The sequence below is a fragment of the Myotis davidii genome, unplaced genomic scaffold (genome assembly GCF_000327345.1).
Source record: "Myotis davidii unplaced genomic scaffold, ASM32734v1 scaffold332, whole genome shotgun sequence".
Classification (NCBI taxonomy): Eukaryota; Metazoa; Chordata; class Mammalia; order Chiroptera; family Vespertilionidae; genus Myotis; species Myotis davidii.
Genome location: NW_006285779.1, coordinates 3,176,935 through 3,194,689, shown reverse-complemented (window position 1 = coordinate 3,194,689; position 17,755 = coordinate 3,176,935). Strand labels below are relative to the sequence as shown.

General features: G+C 46.9%; 2 protein-coding genes and 1 long non-coding RNA gene across 14 annotated transcripts in view; 1 reads left to right on the top strand and 2 right to left on the bottom strand.

Moving 5' to 3' along the window:
• KCNIP2 (potassium voltage-gated channel interacting protein 2) overlaps positions 1-1,934 on the bottom strand; it is a 20,087-nt gene extending 18,153 nt beyond the window's left edge. For 3 of the 12 annotated variants that reach the window (XM_006756509.2, XM_006756512.2, XM_006756516.2), the window contains exon 1: positions 1,719-1,931. In XM_006756509.2, coding sequence (XP_006756572.1) covers positions 1,719-1,791 — 73 coding nt within the window. In that variant the 5' untranslated portion in view covers positions 1,792-1,931. Of the gene's footprint in view, positions 1-1,718 lie in introns of all 12 variants that reach the window. The other 9 variants (XM_006756508.2, XM_015559313.1, XM_006756510.2 and 6 more) reach the window with 7 other exon arrangements.
• A 111-nt stretch (positions 1,935-2,045) lies between these two features.
• The window catches only part of LOC107181958, a 35,252-nt gene continuing 19,542 nt past the window's right edge, over positions 2,046-17,755 (top strand). The window contains exons 1-2 of the long non-coding RNA XR_001512671.1: positions 2,046-2,189; positions 15,783-15,839. This is a non-coding gene — a long non-coding RNA (uncharacterized LOC107181958). The remainder of the gene's footprint in view (positions 2,190-15,782; positions 15,840-17,755) is intronic.
• The window catches only part of LOC102772642 (chromosome unknown open reading frame, human C10orf76), a 141,487-nt gene continuing 127,167 nt past the window's right edge, over positions 3,436-17,755 (bottom strand). The window contains 2 exon segments of the mRNA XM_015559312.1: positions 3,436-5,055; positions 7,241-7,357. Of these exon segments, the coding sequence (XP_015414798.1) occupies positions 4,963-5,055; positions 7,241-7,357 (210 nt within the window). The 3' untranslated portion in view covers positions 3,436-4,962.

Here is a 17,755-nt window from a genome sequence, read left to right as displayed (position 1 = left end):
CAGGAGGTAGTATTCCCCATTTCACAGATGAGAAAAGTGAGGCTCAGAGAGAGAAAAAGTCACATGTACCTGGTCTTCACATTTCCATTCCTGCACCTTCTAATAAAAGCGCTTCCCCACCGTCACCCAATCAATCTCTGATTCACACAGCCAAGTGAGGAGGGGATGTTTCCATTATAGGGAGAATCAATTAAAACAGGAAGCAACACTGACTAACGTGGTGCTAATAAGGGCCCTGGGCCCTTACTACGCTCAAGGATCCTGAGATAAGGACAGCACAGAGCAGAAATAGACAGCGGGACCTTTGGATTCCATCCAGATCTGAGGCACATCTAGGGCACATCTGGGGCCTGCCTGAGTGGAAGGGCTTCCCTCCTGGGAGTCTGAGCACAGGAACTAGGACCTCCGAGGCTTAGTGAGTCGGAAAGACACATTCTAGTCCTCTACCCCGTCCCCAAGTCTTAACCTCATTTCCATCAGGACAGACAAGGATCACAGCCTCCTTCCACCTCCCCAACTTGTTCCACACGCACAGGAGAAGTCTCCCTCCTCATTTTCTGTTAGAGGGTTTGAGCAGGCTGCACAATGAGACAGAAACGCACATGTACATGGAAATGTACACAACGTGTCACCCACACAAACACATGGATCTGCCTCCCAAACCCAGGAATGTGCACAGGCACAGAGGTACTGGTCTCACATACCCCCCAATGTGGGAGAGAGGGGGTTTCTGGGCAGCAAAGTGGTTTGGGGGACAGTTATAAAGGGAGGCCACACGGCACCTCCCAGGCCTAGAGCTTCTTTCTATCTCTGGGTCTAGAGGGAGGCAAGAGAGTGCGTTTCCCTTTGGGTTTGGGTGAAGTTCTGGGAGGGCTGTTGGGTATCGAATGAGCTTCAGTTATAAGAATGATCTCTGAGTACTTTATGGTGGGTGGGGTGGGACCTGACCCAACACTAACCAAAGCCCAGGGACAGGGGTCAGATGCTGCTCCTAGGAGCCAGGCTGGGTTGCTATGGCACTAGAGTCCCTCCTGGGTCCACCTGGGGGAAACAGTGGTGTGTACTGAAGATCTCCTGTGCACCAGGAAGCTAGAGAAGCAGCCAGGGTAAGACGTGTCATAGACACTGACAAAGCCCCGCTGAAGACACCACCACATGAAAGTGCACAATCAGCATCAAATGCCACTATAACCCACATAGTCTCACAGTCACAAAACACAACACAACCCACTTTAACAAAGACTTGCCCCAGGAAGTTCACAACATCTTACAAAGAGACATACCACCATAAAGTGAAGCCCTGACACTAATGGTAGTCACATGCGACTTCATACAGGATCACACACTCAAAGCACGAGAGTTGCACATAGAACAGAAACACATGGTCAAAGAACTTCATTAGTACACTCAGGGTACTACATAACCTCACTCAAACATCTGACGAGATCATACAATCCCACAGCCACATACAATCATGCTCACCCTGGCTGTCACCAAGCCCAAGGTGCCCACCTACTCTCCCCACCCCCAACTATCCCCCCTCCCCTCCGCCCCCGTAGGACCCAAGGCTTTGAACCTGTGTCCAGGGGCCCAGAACAGCCGGGAGGTGCCTGGAAATGGGGCAGAGTGTGGGTAAGGGCTTGGCAGGGTCAGAGGCTTAAGGGTTTGGAGGAATGGAATCTACCCTCCCTCCCACGAGCCCCGATCCACCGACTCACCAGTGAGCTGGTCATAGGATCCGTCCAGGTCTCGGGAATCGGACAAACTCTCCTTGCGACCCTGGCCCCGCATGGCCCCCGGCGACCCCCTCCCGTCCCGCGGGAGGCTTGGGCAGTAGGTGAGCGCAGAGCCCGAGGCAGAGCAGAGCTGAGCGCGGAGCCGGAGCCAGCCGCCTCTTTCCTCCCGCCCCCTCCCCGCGGCTGTCACCACTGCCTCCCCGCTTTGGCGCTGCCGGGATTGGCTCCCCCTACCCCCGCCCCCTCCTCTTTGCAGCTCCGGGAGGCACCCGGTGAAAGGGTGAGCTGGGAAGTGCGGAGAGAGAGACTGGCTCTCCAACAACACTACCCCCTAAACCCGAAGCCCTGGGTTTTGGAGGTAGAAGAGAGCGAGCAGGGCCAGAAAGGCCCCACTGTGAGGAAACTCCGCCCCCAATTCTCAGGCACTTTCCCCTCTAAGCCAGCACAGGTCGGGTAAGTCTCCGTCCGGGTGCCGAGTCCCGTTAGTCAGTCCCTGTGTAGCCCCTATTTTTCTCTGTTGCTCTCTTCCTAAGTATGGGTTTCTGTGCCGCCCTTCTTCCCCTGCCCCCGCCAGTGCCCACCCTGCTTGAAGGGGTGGGGGCGGATTCAGAGGGGTCAGTGCCTCTAATACAGACTTTTCTCGGGCCAGTGGGCTACAATTCCCTTCTCTCAGAAGTACCCCAACCCTCACCCACTTCAGGCCTTTGGGCCCATTCATTCTCAGGGCGCCTTCTTTCCTGATCTAATGACCCCTGTTGGCCAACTGGGGAGAAAAGGAAAAGTGAAACAGGTCAGCTTTTCAAGACTTTCTTGCTCTTCTCTTTCTTCAACTTGCCTGGCCTTCTCTCTCCTATCACCTGCTCTGTCCTAGATTCCTCGTTTATCCGTAAGATTATTTTGGGGGGGAGGAGTGGCAACGGAGAGTTTGAGGATCCGGGTGAAGATCCACAGTGGGGAATAAATGCTCTTGATGTGAGCCCCGCTCCCTCCCCACCCCCCACCCCCCCATGAGGATGTAGGGGAGGGCAGTGTCCGGTGGGTCTGGATGGTATAGTGGCAGTGTCCCGGGTAATCCTGCCTGCCCAATGGCTCCTTTGGAGGAGTGACCTGTTTAGACCGGAAGCTTCTGCTAAAATGACCCTAGCAGGAATTATGGTGGGAGACTAGGCATGAAAAGGGGACAAGCAGCCAAAGGAGAGACTGTCTTTGGGAGCGATGTCCTGGTCCTGGCTCTGGAGGGTCCTCAACCAGGCCCAGACACTGGGGAATGGAGAGAGCACGGGCAGATGCTGTGGAGTTCAGTTCTAGGAGGGGATGGGATTCCTGTTTAGAGTTCTTAGCATAAGGTGTATAGGCCAGAGATGGAAGGGCCTTTACACTGGAATCCTTTATGACTTCATGCCCTTGACCTGCACTTATTCACTTCATAGGAAGGACTAGCAGAGGTCCATAATGGGCTGGCTGCCCTCCTCAACACCGAGTTTGGAGATAAGGGGACTTTCTTCTCCCTCTTTCCACCCAAAGGACTTCTCTGAACTGAATTTGCTTCCTCTGTGGCCACGAGACTCCAGAGGAGAGTCTATAAGGATAGGCAGGGCTCCCATAGCCAAATGGAACCAGTAACTGGAAATTACCTTAACACTGTATTTGAGAAATGAGTTCTGGGTAAGAGATTAAGGAAAAAGAAAGACACTAAAAAGACTGTCCCATACAAATCAATTTTTAATCATTTCAGCTTGCCACCAGCTTCCAGCTCCAGTTCCACCAAATGCCCCAGGTTGAGCTATCCATCTAGTGAGCAGAGGTGACCCAGCTGCTGATCTCCTAATCTACACCTGTCCATGCAGCACGTTGGTGGATTCTCTGGTACTGGATTCATAGTGCATATCTGCTCAATGCTGGAGGCAGAACCCTGGTGCCAAGCGGGGGTTGGGAGGCAAGTATCCCTCCCTGGAAGTTTAAATGGAACAGTAGCCAGGGAGGTCCCTGCACTCACTCCTAGACTCTTCCTGTGCTGCTTGCTCCCTGCCATCCTGAGGCTTTAGGAGGTGTTTTACAAAGGGAGGATCTCAGAGCAGCAGCTACTTAGGAGGCAGCTGTTGGGTAGGGAAGCCTACAGTAGTCCTATGGAGGCCGTTCAGAGGAGGAATCACAGGCCAAATTCTCAAATGCCAGGAGTCCTGCCTGTGGCTTCACCTACAATGTGGGTAGACGGGATGGCCTCTCCATGATGCTCACCTGGCCTCTTTCAGATGGAGGGTACTATGCCCCCAGCAGGTTCTCTCCATCCTAGGCACCACACCACATTAGAAACAGATCCCTCCCCAGAGGAAATTCTCAGGCAGGCTGGATGTAAACAACAGCCGGGTGAGGGGGTGGAACACGTGGAGGGAGCCAGGCAGAGGCAGGCAGGGCTCCCAGAGGAGGGGTGGCTAGGGAGGTGGGAGGCTGCTGGAAAAGGAACCAGCTAAGTAGGCACCTGAGGGCTCCAGAAAACCTGTCAATGTTTATTTCACACAAACATCCTAAAGACAGTTTAAACCAGATTTGAAAATGAAAAGCTAAAGTTGTGACCCTGAAGTGTGATGAGTCAATGGGTGGAAGGCAGGGGAAAGGTAACAGGTACTCCTGGTACCAAGAATCAAATCCCGAAAGTGATGGCTGGACAGCAGAGCGCTGGGTGGATTCTAATCTTCAGTCTCCCAGATAAGTGAGCTTTGGATTTAGAAAACAGAAGAAGATACTCCATTCCTACCCTACCCTAAGAGTCCTAATGACTGGACAGAGTGATAGCAGGGGCAGGGGAGACAGATTTCAAGTCCAGCTGAGCCCCAGGCCAAAGGAAGCAGAATTAGTTCCACCTACATCTGAGAGTTGTCTGTTTTCAGAAGCCTTGGAGAGCCCTTGATCCTCAGGGTATTGGCATCACCCTAAGGCTTGCCCCAACAGCGCCTGAAAATTAGTCAGTAGCCTCAACCTGTAATTGCGATTAGAAATGTGAAGGGATGTCCCGGGAGCCTTCTCTCCGTGCCCACCCACCCCTCCCCAAATAAGATTATCCCTGGCTTGCCCCTTCTGGCCTCTGCTGTCCAAGCTCCCCTGAAGCATGGCCTTCACCGAGAGAACTGGGTGTCTGTGTTGTTCTCCAACCTTGGGGACAGCCCCCTCTCCTTGACTCCCCCTCCAGCCCAAAAGCCTCATGGGTAAGGGCAGTCAGCGGCTGGTCTCAGGAGATAGTGGAGAACTCCTTGAGCAGGACTTCCTGGCTGAGTGTGTGGAAGGCCAGGTTCCTCCGGACATTGGTGCTAATGGATCGAACCTGGGAAAGGATGGGGGGAGATAGGAAGGAGGACACAGGCAGAGAGAAAAGAAGAGAGAATTGTTACAAACAGTAGAGGGCAGTGTTTGAGGCACAAGGCCAAGATTCAGTGCTAGAAGTTTCTCTCAGGAAATAAACCCTTAATAGCTATCATCCCAGCAGGCAAATGAGCAAACAGCTCGGTGATGGGGGAAGAAAAGGAGACGGGGAGACAGAAGCTCTCGTGGACGTGAGAGGAGGATCTGAGCACCTAAAGTGGTGGAAGCAGCACAGACAAGTAAGGACAGGGCAGGCCTTTGTCCTTGCCTGGGCCTTGCACAGGGTGATGGAGGAGAAACTGATGCTAGTGGGCTCACATTCTGGAACTATCCCCTTTTGGATGCCTTTCTAGTCTTCTCACTCTCCCTTTGTATTTATCTACCTTTTTGGGTTGGGAAGAACGTTTAGAGATGCAGGCCTTATCTGGCATAGATGACAGGAGTATGATCTATGGAGGACAATGACCAGGATCAGGCCATATGGCTAGTGAGTCCCAGGCCTGGGGCAGGACCCAGGTTTCTTAATTCCTAGTCCAGCCCTCTTTCCATACCACAAATATGTGCTCCTACTTTAGAGGAAGTCTGGAGTGTGCTTTTGCTGCGTCCCTCCTGCTCACCTCACATGTTTTCTACCCACAGTCCCAGAACTTTGCAGGAAGTGGTGCCTGTGTCAGCAGGGAAAAGATCGATGGAAAAGGGGTCAGAGGGCCAAGCTGACTCTGGAAGGAGATCCATTCATAGGAAATAGATGTGAATGTTGTATGAGAGAAAAGGGAAGGAGGGAGGAAGGAGAAAAAGAGTGCGTAACTCTGCTGGGCCCCAAAGTCCAGGGAGTTTTCCTTCAATTTCTGCTTTGCTATGGGAAAGATAATGTAGTCGTCAGGCTGGGAGCAGAGGAAAAGGAGGCATGGCAAACAGCAAGCAGCTCAAGCTCATTAGCTCCAACCCTACCAGACTGTCTCTGCTCCCCTATGCCAGAGGTACAGGTATAAGGAGAGCTGAGTAAGGTAGCAGCTAGTGTCAAAGAGCCTTGAGATAGAGCTCCTCTAATGTTCTCCTCCACAACCATCTCCATCTCCCAATAACTTAGTCTCTTTGTTAAGTTGACCCCAGTAATTCTCCATCACCTTAAAGACTTGCCAACTACCCCATAAAAATAGTCTATTTCCTTAAACTAAAGGCTTCCCTTTTTACCAGCTAACTCAACCCAGAGTATGTCTTCCTCACCCTGGGGAAGTCCAAAAATCCTGGAAATGTCAAGTTAGGGTCAGAGTTGGGCTGTGTTTAGTTCAAGACAGATGAGCTAAATAAAATCCAGAATCTTCATCTTGGACTCAGTCAGCAGAGAGTAGTAAAAGCTGGGCTGATGCAATTTCTGCACAGCAGTGGGAGGTCTGAGGACATGGGAAGTAGGTACAGAGGCCTGTGTGTCCTGGTCTCAGCCCTCAGCCGGGATATTCATGTGCAACCAGGCAGGCAGAGTGGCAGGACTACAGGGAGGTTGAGCTTTTTCTGAGAGTAGCTCTGAGCAGTGTGCAGGAGGCGGACCATCAACAGGGAGAGGCCAGTCCTGTGAAGAGATGCTGACTGGGAGGTGGAGTAGGAGGCAGAGCAAATGCTCACTGCTCCAGGTGGCCATGGATGGAGGCTGTAGGAAGCTGAGTGATTGGAAAGTGGGAGTAGGGACAGAGAGTGAAGACTAGAGAACTCGGTTTGGGGGGTGGGGGAGGGACATTAAGACCAGGAACCAGTTAGGAATTTAGAAAGTGACTGCATAAGAAGAATCAATTACTCTTATTAGTTGCTCTCTATACAGGATAAGGAGTAATGAGCCAGAGCTGCCACTGGGAACACATGTCAAACCCCAGGCCCAGCTGGAGCTGTGCAAGGGCTGTCTCTGTGGCTGCAGAAGAGAGGTGGGCAGTGCTGTCTCGGGCTTCTCACCCTTCCCAGCCTGGCACCAGTATCCTGGGGAATGTCTTCTCTCACTGCCTGGTCCTGCGCTGCTTTGGGAGAGAAGTTTGCACACTTCACCAGCCTTTGGAATACTGGAGTTGTTCTCTAGACGCTCAGCTGCAGAGTAGAACCCAGTGGTTGGGAAAGGGTCCCCAGAAGACACAGATGGAGATGGAGCAGGGCAGACTTACCAGCTCTTTGAAGAAGGCAGCTTCCTTGTGCTGCTCCGAATAGCGCTCATACTGGTCCAGGCCATCCTGCAGCTTCAGTGTGAGTGTGTCATAGTTGGCTCGTACTACCTCCAGCACCTGGGGGAGGTCAAGAGCCAGGCAGGGCTTAGTACAGGCAAACCCTAGGTGACTTGGCCCCATGCATGCCCCTCCTGCTGCCCTACTGCACTGCTCACTACTTAAAAAAAATCCCTAAACACAGGGAGCAATTCCTCAGGATTCCGGGGTCACTTTCTAATCTCTTCCGTTCCCCACTTTTCCTGACTAGTCAGCCTGGCCACCAAGGCTGTTTACTAGGGCTGTGGTAAAAGAGCATGAAAGAGGTGACGGAATAGTGAGCATCTAAGCTCACCAATGTCCCCAGACCAGAAATGTGTTCTCAGCCACATCCTGCAGCTTTCTCTGGCCAGGTTGCCACAGCAGCTCTGTAAGACTTTGCCAATGTATCCTTCCTTCTTCCTTTTTGGGAACTATATTTCTTCAGTTCTGGGATGTTCCTCAGCACCATCTGCCACTTGTTTTCATCTCTCAATGCCAACTCAGTCTTCCTATCTATTGCCTGGATCGAACTTTTGGGTATCCCAGCTTTGGGGTGTAGAGAACACTTTCTAGACTAAGCTAGAGGTAACCTCATCTTTTGTTCTGATGTGGGTCTCTCCCCCATCATACCTCTCTCTGACTTTGTATGGCAGGGATTCAGACTCAACTGACTCCAGGAACCTTGAATCTCTGTTGTTTCAAAAGGAAGGGACTCTCATAGCTGGTCCTGATGTGACTTCAGTTTACAAGACCATGAATTAAAGGCAAGGACAATTAGGAAGAAAGGCACTACATCAAATTAGAAGAAATGAGCTCGGCAAAAAGGAGAGACCAGGAGAGGAAATGACTGTTCACTCTGACAATCTGGGTGGTAGCTATTTTGTAACTTAATCTGACCTGGGAGGGAAGTCTATGATGTCATGCAGAGCTCCCCGCTCAGTAGGAAGCTTGGGAGAATGAGTAATGAGAGAGGCTTAGCTCTAACAGCAGCTAAGGGTGAAGGGGATAAGCTAGAGTCAGGACTGGTCAGAGGGATCAAGGATAAACTCCTGAAGGGCGCAAAGGTGCCTCTGGGCTGTTCTCAGCAATTCAGTCTTGTGCCAGGGCAGACTTCATTTGGTAGCAAACACTTCTGCCTGCCAAGAATTCCTGAGGGGAGAGTATGGATGGAGAACACGGGGAAGGCTGTGTACCCTGTCTGGGGGGAAGGGACAAAAGTCTGGCCTACGCTCTAGGAGCACTACTCCAGAGCTGCTCAGGTGATTTTGCCGATGTATCCCAAGACCCCAGTATGAGCTGGCTCTCTTGCTTCAAATTCCATTTGAAAGCTCTGACAGGAGGAGGGCCAATACCCAGCAATGGCAATCGCCCACAGGGTAACCTGGTCCTTTTATACACCTGGGCTGTGTTCAAGGCTGGAATACCTACAGCCAAGGTCTTGGCTCAGAAGTGAATGGGTCAAGTCCGGAAAAAGGCAGAATGCCTCCAAGATGAACCAGCCCCCAGAAACCAGGCAGAATAGAAGAATACATGCTGCCCAAACCCTGAACAATGGCAGCCTCGGCAACATGGGCTCAGCCTTTCCTGAAGGGTGTCAGTTGCCAAAAGACAAATACCATGTTAAAGCCAATTACTGAGAAGGTGAGGATGTCAAGAGATGCTCCATTCCAAGAGCCTCACACCTCAGGCAAGGCGGCCTTGATCACCTGGACTTTCTCTTCCTGCCAGGGCAGAATGGAAGCTCTGAGATCTCACTCAGAACAGGGATTTTTCCTTTTCCAGTGAAGCTGACTTTTGCCAGAACAGCTTCGTTTGGTTTTTTGCAGGGAGGTGAAAGCAAACAGGCCCCCGCTCTGCCAGCCCCTTGGCAGAAAACCGCAGGCCTTGCTGGACTTAGTGCATGATCCCAGCTCTCCTCTGTCCATCCTTACTTCTTTTTGCCCCCTTTCACCCAAGGGAAAGTTACGCTTCAGTTCACCGAGCCTTTGCCATCTCCTGCCCTCATCATTTCTCTTAAATTCCTAAAAGAAGCCCATTCGGGACTTAGCCCTCATCATTTCTCTTAAATTCCTAAAAGAAGACATTCTAAGCTCAAGTCAGGGCTCTAGCCCATTCGGGACTTTGTTTGGGACTTTGCCTTCTGTAACTTCACACTTTAGGAACATGTCCCATTTGGACCTCACACTCAACAACGGCCTGGGACGTGGCAAGGGCAGCACTTGTGCCTAACGAACTTAGGTTTTACCATAATTTTCAGCCTTGGTCTCTGGCTTCCTGGCCTCATCCTGGCTGAGATGCCTCCCTACTCCATCTTCCAAGTACAAGCCTACCTTCTGTCATCAGCTGTTGGGATTGTGGGCTTCCTAGAACCGTGCTCGCCACCTCAGCTCAAAGTAGCTCCAAAGTCAGCAAGTCACCTGTAAGCCACATGCTCTCGAAGGGGTCCATACCTGCTCCCCACCCCGAGACCCTCACCAGACAGAAATGTGGGTCCCGGCAAGAGGCCTGACAGAACAGAACTGGTAGTCCCACTCTTACTATAGGATCTCAGACAATTCACAACCTCTTGGAGCCTTAGCTCTTCTCTCTATAAAATGGAACTTGAATTTGTCTTCCTAAAATGAGATGGGAATAAAATTTTGAGATCCTAAAAGTAACATACAATTGATGGAAACATTATCATCCCAATGACTAAACAACTACCTGGAGAGCTCTTGGGACTCAAGAGTAACTGTCTTCACAGCCCATTTCAAACTATCTCAACGATCCTATGTGCATAAATGATTCTTTATCACAAAGGAACATCTTCTGGATTTAAGTGGAAGACACAAAAGGCCTCAGTTTAGGGAAGAACAAACTGGGGGGAGGGAGGGAGGACGGGGTGACTCTAAACCCCTCCCATGAGGTCTCTGGAGGGGAAGGGCATGACATAGGCCTTAAGGTCAGAGAGACCTGAATCTTGGTCCCATTGACCACTAATTAGCTATGTAAACATATACACATAATGTCTTTGAGCCTCAGTTTTCTTATCTGTGAAATGGAGATAACACTACCTCATAAGGCTGATGTGAGAATGAAAAGAGATGATTGTCCAATGTCTGGCACATAATGAATAGTCAGTAAATCAGCGGTTCTCAACCTGTGGGTCGTGACCCCTTTGGGGGTCAAACGACCCTTTCACAGGGGTCGCCTAAGACCATCGGAAAACACATATATAATTACATATTTTTTGTGTGATTAATCACTATGCTTTAATTATGTTCAATTTGTAACAATGAAATTGGGGGTCACCACAACATGAGGAACTGTATTAAACGGTCGCGGCATTAGGAAGGTTGAGAACCACTGCAATAAATCATTATTAATTATATGATGAAAGCTTCTTTCTGGTGACAATGAGCATTTGGCAGATCTGCTTATCCCCAGATAGAGTTAACCATAAGCCTGGAGGGCCTTGCACATCTTCATTCAGTATATGGCAGGTTCTGGTGAGGAGAAAATCTATTTTCTCTGTTCAATATGAAAGCAGGCTTCCCATATGACCACACTGTCCTGCGTTAACTGGCAATGTATCAGTCAAAAGTCAGCCAATACCTTCCACTACCAGTACCTTCCACTGCCAACCTTACCAATCTTGGTAGTGCAAAGGGATACAAGTTATACTGAAGAAAAACTGATCAGAAATACCCACAGAGGCCAGCCTTGCGTCATACAGATTCTGAGGCTCGTGGTGACATCAGGATCAGGAAGGAAAAAGGTCCCAGTGCACCAAGTTAGTTCAAAATTGCTGACTAAATTTCAGACAGACTCACACCCTCCCCCTAGCACACACAATAGACATTCCTCACAGTCTATTCAAGAGCCTGTGCCCCATTTTTTAAAACAGAGCCTTCAAAATGGGAAATAACTTCTACCCTGAAGACAGCAGCAAAGGAGAACAGTCAAGTTGGTAAAGTTCCTGGCAATGGCTATCCAACCTTGATGTCAGAGAGGCTTTGTCCTGTGCCTGAAAAACTGCTTAATCTCAAATCACTGTTGGACTGAATTCCCAGCCAAATGAGAATTAGGGGACAACTAAGAAAACGATATGACCTGACAGCAAGCTTGTGTTCATTACCTTCTTCTCAGTTTGAACACATCTCACAAGGGCAGTTCAGAATGGATCAAACCTGGCTTCTAAGAAATTAAAACTATGGATTATGTCTTTTGGGAGTAAAGTAACATTATTTCCCATCCTTTTAATCTTTTGCTCATCCCCTCCCCCCCCATTGATTTCAGAGAGGAAAACGAGAGTGATAGAGAGATAGAAACATCAATGATGAGAGAGAATCATTGATTGGCTGCCTCCTGCACACCCTCTTCTGGGGTGGGGGGATAGAGCCCACAGCCCAGGCATGTGCCCTTGGCCAGAATTGAACTGGAACCCTTTAGTCTGCAGGCTGATGCTCTATCCACTGAGCCAAACCGGCTAGGGCTGCTCATCCTTTTTGTAGGACTTATTTTCAGCATCAGAGCTGAGCCTGAACAATCTGCCTTTGAGGCGGAGCCTAAATTGTCAGCGCCAGAGTCACAGATTTGTCAGAGGTAATGGCTGTCCCTATAGCTGACGTCTCAGGGGCCCTACTCGCTGATGGAGAATCTTGCCTTCAGAATTAGCTGACACAGTAATGTAAAGTGGAGGAGGTGGCAGACAAAATAGAAGAGACCTTGGATTCCGTCCTTTTCCCTGTCTTAAAAGGTGTGACATGACTTCAACCTGGCTGCCTATTCACTGGTTAGTTTTGCAGCTGACTCCAATCCACACTTAGTGTTACCGGCTGAACCCTATTATGTGCTTACATCTGTGGGCATGCCCTTCATGGTGGTTTATCTTGACCCCCCATTTTGCTTGTTAGCTCCTTAAAGGCAGGAAATGGCTTTGAGGGCTTTAGAAACTATCGGAGTGCTGAGAACAGTGCTGGGTGTACTGTAATGGCCTAACTCTAATCTTACTGTGTGCCCTTGATGAGAGATTCCTTTCCTTTTTGGTTGGGCCAGAGTGTTACTAAATTAGTCTACAAGTATGTTGAATGTTTACTGTTTCTTAGGACTGTTAGGTGCTATGAAAAATCTATAATGTAACAGTGGGTCTCTTCCTTCAGATTGCCGAGAATCAAGCTGTGACACAATTTCAGTGAGGAAATCAATAGTAGCATGTTTGTTTCTCCAGGAGAGAGCCTGCCACTCTGCCTGTCTACAGCTGCTGATGTTTAAACCTTAAAGCATGTGTTCTTTCCTCCACAGTATAGCCCTCATTGTTAAGCCTGTAAAAGACAGGTCTCTTCCAGAAAGTCAGGGAGGGGAGCATTTGCTCATTTATGGCAGGAGTTGGAATTTCAAGTCCTAGAAAGCAGTTATTCATGGAGTCATTCAAATGAAAGAGATAATAATACAGCTAAGGTTATTAGGCACTTTTTGTGTATCAAGCAGTATGCACCTTATATATGCATTTCCTTATTTAATCCTCACTATCGGCCCTATATGATAAACATTATCATCCCCATTTTACAGATGAGAAAACTGAGTCTCACCCAGCTCCACTCTGCTAGTAAGTGGTAGAGCTAGGATATGAGTTCAGGAAGGCTGAATCTAGAGCTATACCCTTAACAATGTTATCTTAAAAATTACTAGCTATTAGTTGAAACTCTTTTTCAGAGTCTAGGCACAACTAGGCCCAGTGGTGATCCACCACGGTATTTTCTTGGAGAACATCTTTGTAGTGTTTCTTTTTTAATTTAATCGTCACCCAGGGATATGCCTTTCACTGATTCGAGAGAGAGAAGAAGGGGGGAGGAGGAGGGAGAAACATCGATTGGTTGCCTTCCATATACACCCCAACCAGGGATTGAACCTGCAATCTGGGTATGTGCTCTGACAGGGAATTAAACTGGCGACCTTTCGGTACATGGGCCGACGCTCAACCAATTGAGCCACACTACCAGGGCTTCAGTGCTTCTTTTTTATTTTTAACTAGTCCTAAATTTGGAAGAATAGATATGGATTATGGAGGAAGAAGAATTGGCTTTTTCCGTCTCTGTCATCATAATTTCTATTCCAAGCTGTCCAGTAACTTAGTTGTGAGAATGCCAGAGAGCCTGTCCTTAGCCTGGTGAAATTACAAGGTTAGGGACAGACCTTTATTGATTCTGGGAGAAAAGAGGCTTGTTCCTCACTGGGAGATCCATAACCAGTTCTGGGGAAGGTCTGGTTTTAGTAAAGTAAAGGAATGTGGGAGGCTATATTAGCTCCCTGCAGAGAAAACGAAAGATCAGAGCTCCAATGTCTCTTCAGTTTCTTGTCAAGATTGTAGAGCATTTCAGCCCTATAACAAATCCAGAGAAGGGAGTGAGGCAATGCCCTGAGCAGTAGGTCATTCTCATTTTTACGGGAAAAGTTACCTTCCTTTGAGTTTGAAGATGTTTATTGGGTAGTAGAAAGAAAAGGTTTTGTTTGTTTTTGTAAATATATTTTATTGATTTTTTACAGAGAGGAAGGGAGAGGGATAGAGAGTTAGAAACATCAATGAGAGAGAAACATCGATCAGCTGCCTCCTGCACACCCCCACTGGGGATGTGCCCGCAACCAAGGTACATGCCCTTGACTAGAATCGAACCTGGGATCTTTCAGTCCACAGGCCGACGCTCCATCCACTGAGCCAAACCGGTCAGGGCAAGAAAAAGGTTTTGGTCTTCGTGGCTGAGAAAAGGTATGCCTGACTTTCGTTGTTCCTCCATGGATGACAAGGAGATCTTATTTTGCTTTTACCATAAAAACTGCCTGCAACTACTTGGATCTTCTCCTCTCTGGCAGTCCCGTTTGCCACTGACCATTATTGAAGGACTACTCTCTGGTCAGCACTATTTCTTTTAGAGATAGGACATTATGCTAGAGCAGTGGTTCTCAACTTTCTTAATGCTGCAACCCTTTAATACAGTTCCTCATGTTGTGGTGACCCCCAACCATAAAATTATTTTCGTTGCTACTTCATAATTGTAATTTTGCTACTGTTACGAATCGTAATGTAAATATCTGATATGCAGGATGGTCTTAGGCGACCCCTGTGAAAGGGTCGTTCGACCTCCAAAGAGGTCGCGATCCACAGGTTGAGAACCGCTGTGCTAGAGCAACGAACAGTTTAGAGCAGTGGTTCTCAACCTTCTGGCCCTTTATTAAATACAGTTCCTCATGTTGTGACCCAACCATAAAATTATTTTCGTTGCTACTTCATAACTGTAATGTTGCTACTGTTATGAATCGCAATGTAAATATCTGATATGCAGGATGGTCTTAGGCGACCCCTGTGAAAGGGTCATTCGACCGCCAAAGGGGTCGTGACCCAGAGGTTGAGAACCATCAGTTTAGAGGCATGGTATGGAGAGCAAAACTGATTATTCAGACTTTGGTTCTGTGGGCACATGGATAGGTTTGTCCCAAATCAACTTTCTATGGAACAAAATCTTTATTTTTTTCATCATCAGTCTGCAGAATACGCAGTAACCACTGAGCTTCCTCTAATTGATGGGAGAGAGAAGCAAGGGTGACGTTTAGACTTATGCCTGGTGGTGCTCTTGTTTGTGGTTTCACAGCTTGATCTCTCAAGCTGTACTTTCCTGCCTTGTGGAAGAAATGGGGCCAAAATATCATACTCTCTAACTAGTGAATCAATATCTAAACTAGATCACATGGTAGTAGGATTATCATGAAAAATCCTTTAAAAGCCTTCATCTTCTTCCTTCCTTTAAACTATTATGTCTGTTTTAAATCATCCAGAGATTAATTTTTCTATGATTAGGGATTTGGCTAGATTAAAACAGAAGAGCATGGAAATGGGAACAGAGAAGTTACAGTCTCTTTTGGAGAATGGAAAGTTGGCCCTGAGGTAGGAGCATTCATGTAGAAGGGATTCACTGATTCCTTTTAACACCCATCCACCCAAGCCTGGAGATCACCTGACAGCTGTGGCTAAAGAAGCCCAATAGATTAAAGACCTCTGAATTTCAAGCCTCTAAATGGGTATTAAGTAATTAAAATAGCAACCCAAACCAGACTTTGCTGATAATGAATTTGGAGTGGTCTATAAAGTTTTGCTGGTGGTTTTACCAACTAGAACAGGGCTGAGCAGGGTCTTCACCTGCTACTGGTGGAAACTGAGAAGCCCTGGAGCTCTGAGGACCTGGGAATCGTTGAAGCTCAAACATCAAACCAGCCTTTACCAGGTTACTTTCCCAGCTCTCCATAGATCATGCCTGCCATTTCCTAGAAGAGAATTTGATTTCCTTGAATATTTGTTCTCTAAGAGACTAAGTTTGGCCCGTAAACTCAGGAACGTACCCCAAGTTAGACTAGGCTGCCAGTACAGGAAGAACCGTGGATGAGGATTAAGAACCCTGCATGTTTTCTAATTCCAGCTTTTTTCTTTGGGTAGTTTACAATCTTTCTGGACATCTGTTTCTTCACATGTGAAGCGAAGGCCATGAATTAGGTAAGTGCTTTCAAAGGTTCCTTGCAGAATTACTGTTTCTATGATTTTATCCCTATGCTAACACTTTGCCAAAAAGAAGTATGGCTGCCTTTTCCATGTCATTATCCTCAAATATTAGTGTTAATTCCATACCCTCTTGGCCACCATTTAACCACCTGATTCAACTTATTTGAATACATCAAATACTTTCTCTTTTCATTTTTCTTCTTTGTTCCCAGAGCCTGCATTCATTTGGCACCTTTGTATTTGCTAGATGTTATCACTTATATTTTTATGTTTATTTTACATATTATCTCTCTTTTCAAAATATGTTTTTATTGATTTTAGAGAGGAAGTGAGAGGAGGAGAGAGAAACATGGATGTGAGAGAAACGTCAAACGGTTGTCTCACGCACACCCCCTACTGGGGATTGAGGCCACCATAGACATGTGCCCTGACCAGGAATACAACAGGTGACCTTTTGGTGCATGGGACAAATCTCAACCAACTGAGCCATATCAGTCAGTGAATATATTATCTCTAAACTTCATACTATTATTAGAAAATATTATGGATAATAACGATGACTATTTTACAGATAAAGAAACCAAAGCTCAGACAGATAAAGGTCATATAACTAGTAAATGATGGTTTTTTGAACCCAGGTTTCTGATTCCATAGCCTCTTTTCCATTACCTCCCACTACAATCTTCTTGCTATGTTCCATGTTTATTTCCTATTTTATAATAAGTCTCAGTAAGTATCTCTATTGTTATCTCGTGGTTTCCATCCTCATTTGGCAGCCTAGCAGAGAAGGCCATACATGTTGTCCGGACTGGGAGTGGGCTGATGGCAGCCTTAACTAATCTCCCTTGATAGGTTATACTGAAGATGTCAGATCAAACTGAGAAGAACGTAATGAACACAAGCTTGCTGTCAGGTCACATCCTTTTCCTTAGTTGTCCTCTAATTCTCATTCGGCTGGGAATTCAGTCCAACAGCGATTGAGACTAAGCAAATTTTCAGGCACATGGCAAAGCCCTCTCCCATCAAGGTTGTATAGCCACTATCAGGAACTTTTCCAAATTTAAAAATGAGGAAAGAAGATAATTGACTCTTTTAAGCAAAAAATAATAGCAATGTACTGTGAAATTTATAACAAGCCTTGAAGAAAATTATATGACAACACTAGTACAAAGGACAGGAGGGGGAACAAATGGAAATAAACTATTGCAAGGTTATTGTATATTACATGAAGTCATATATGTTACATTAACATTATTTTGATGGTATATTGCGATAAGTTTAAAGATGCATATTATAAGCCCTAGAGCAAACACTAAAAAAAAAGAAAGAAAAAGAAAAAATGAAGAGGTATAGCTAAAAAGCCAATGGTGGACATAAAATGGAGTACTAAAAAGTATACTCAATCCAAGAGAAGGCAGAAAAACAAAAAAGAATAAAGAACAGATGGGAGAAATAAAAAAAAAAGGCAGATTTTAACTCAGCCATTTTGATAAATTAAATCTAACACTAATTAAAAGGCAGAGATTGTTAAACTAGATATAAAATCACAACTCAACTATGGGCTGTCTAAAAGAAATCCATGTAAAATACAAAGACAGATATGTTGAAAGTAAAAAAGAGATAAAATGATGGGTTATAAAACACTAATTGAAAGAAAGTTGATTTACTACATTCATATATGACAAAGGAGACTTCCAAACAAGGAATTTATCAGGAACAACAGTGAAATTTTATAATGATAATGAAACAATATTATTAGTGTCAATTTTCCCCCAGGTTGATCTATAAAGTTAATGTAATTCCAATCAAAATCTTAACAGGCTTTTTTTTGTGTGGTGGTGGTGGTGGTGGTGGTTACATAAATATATTTTATTATAGGTTAACTAGAGGCCCGGTGCACTCAGCCTCCA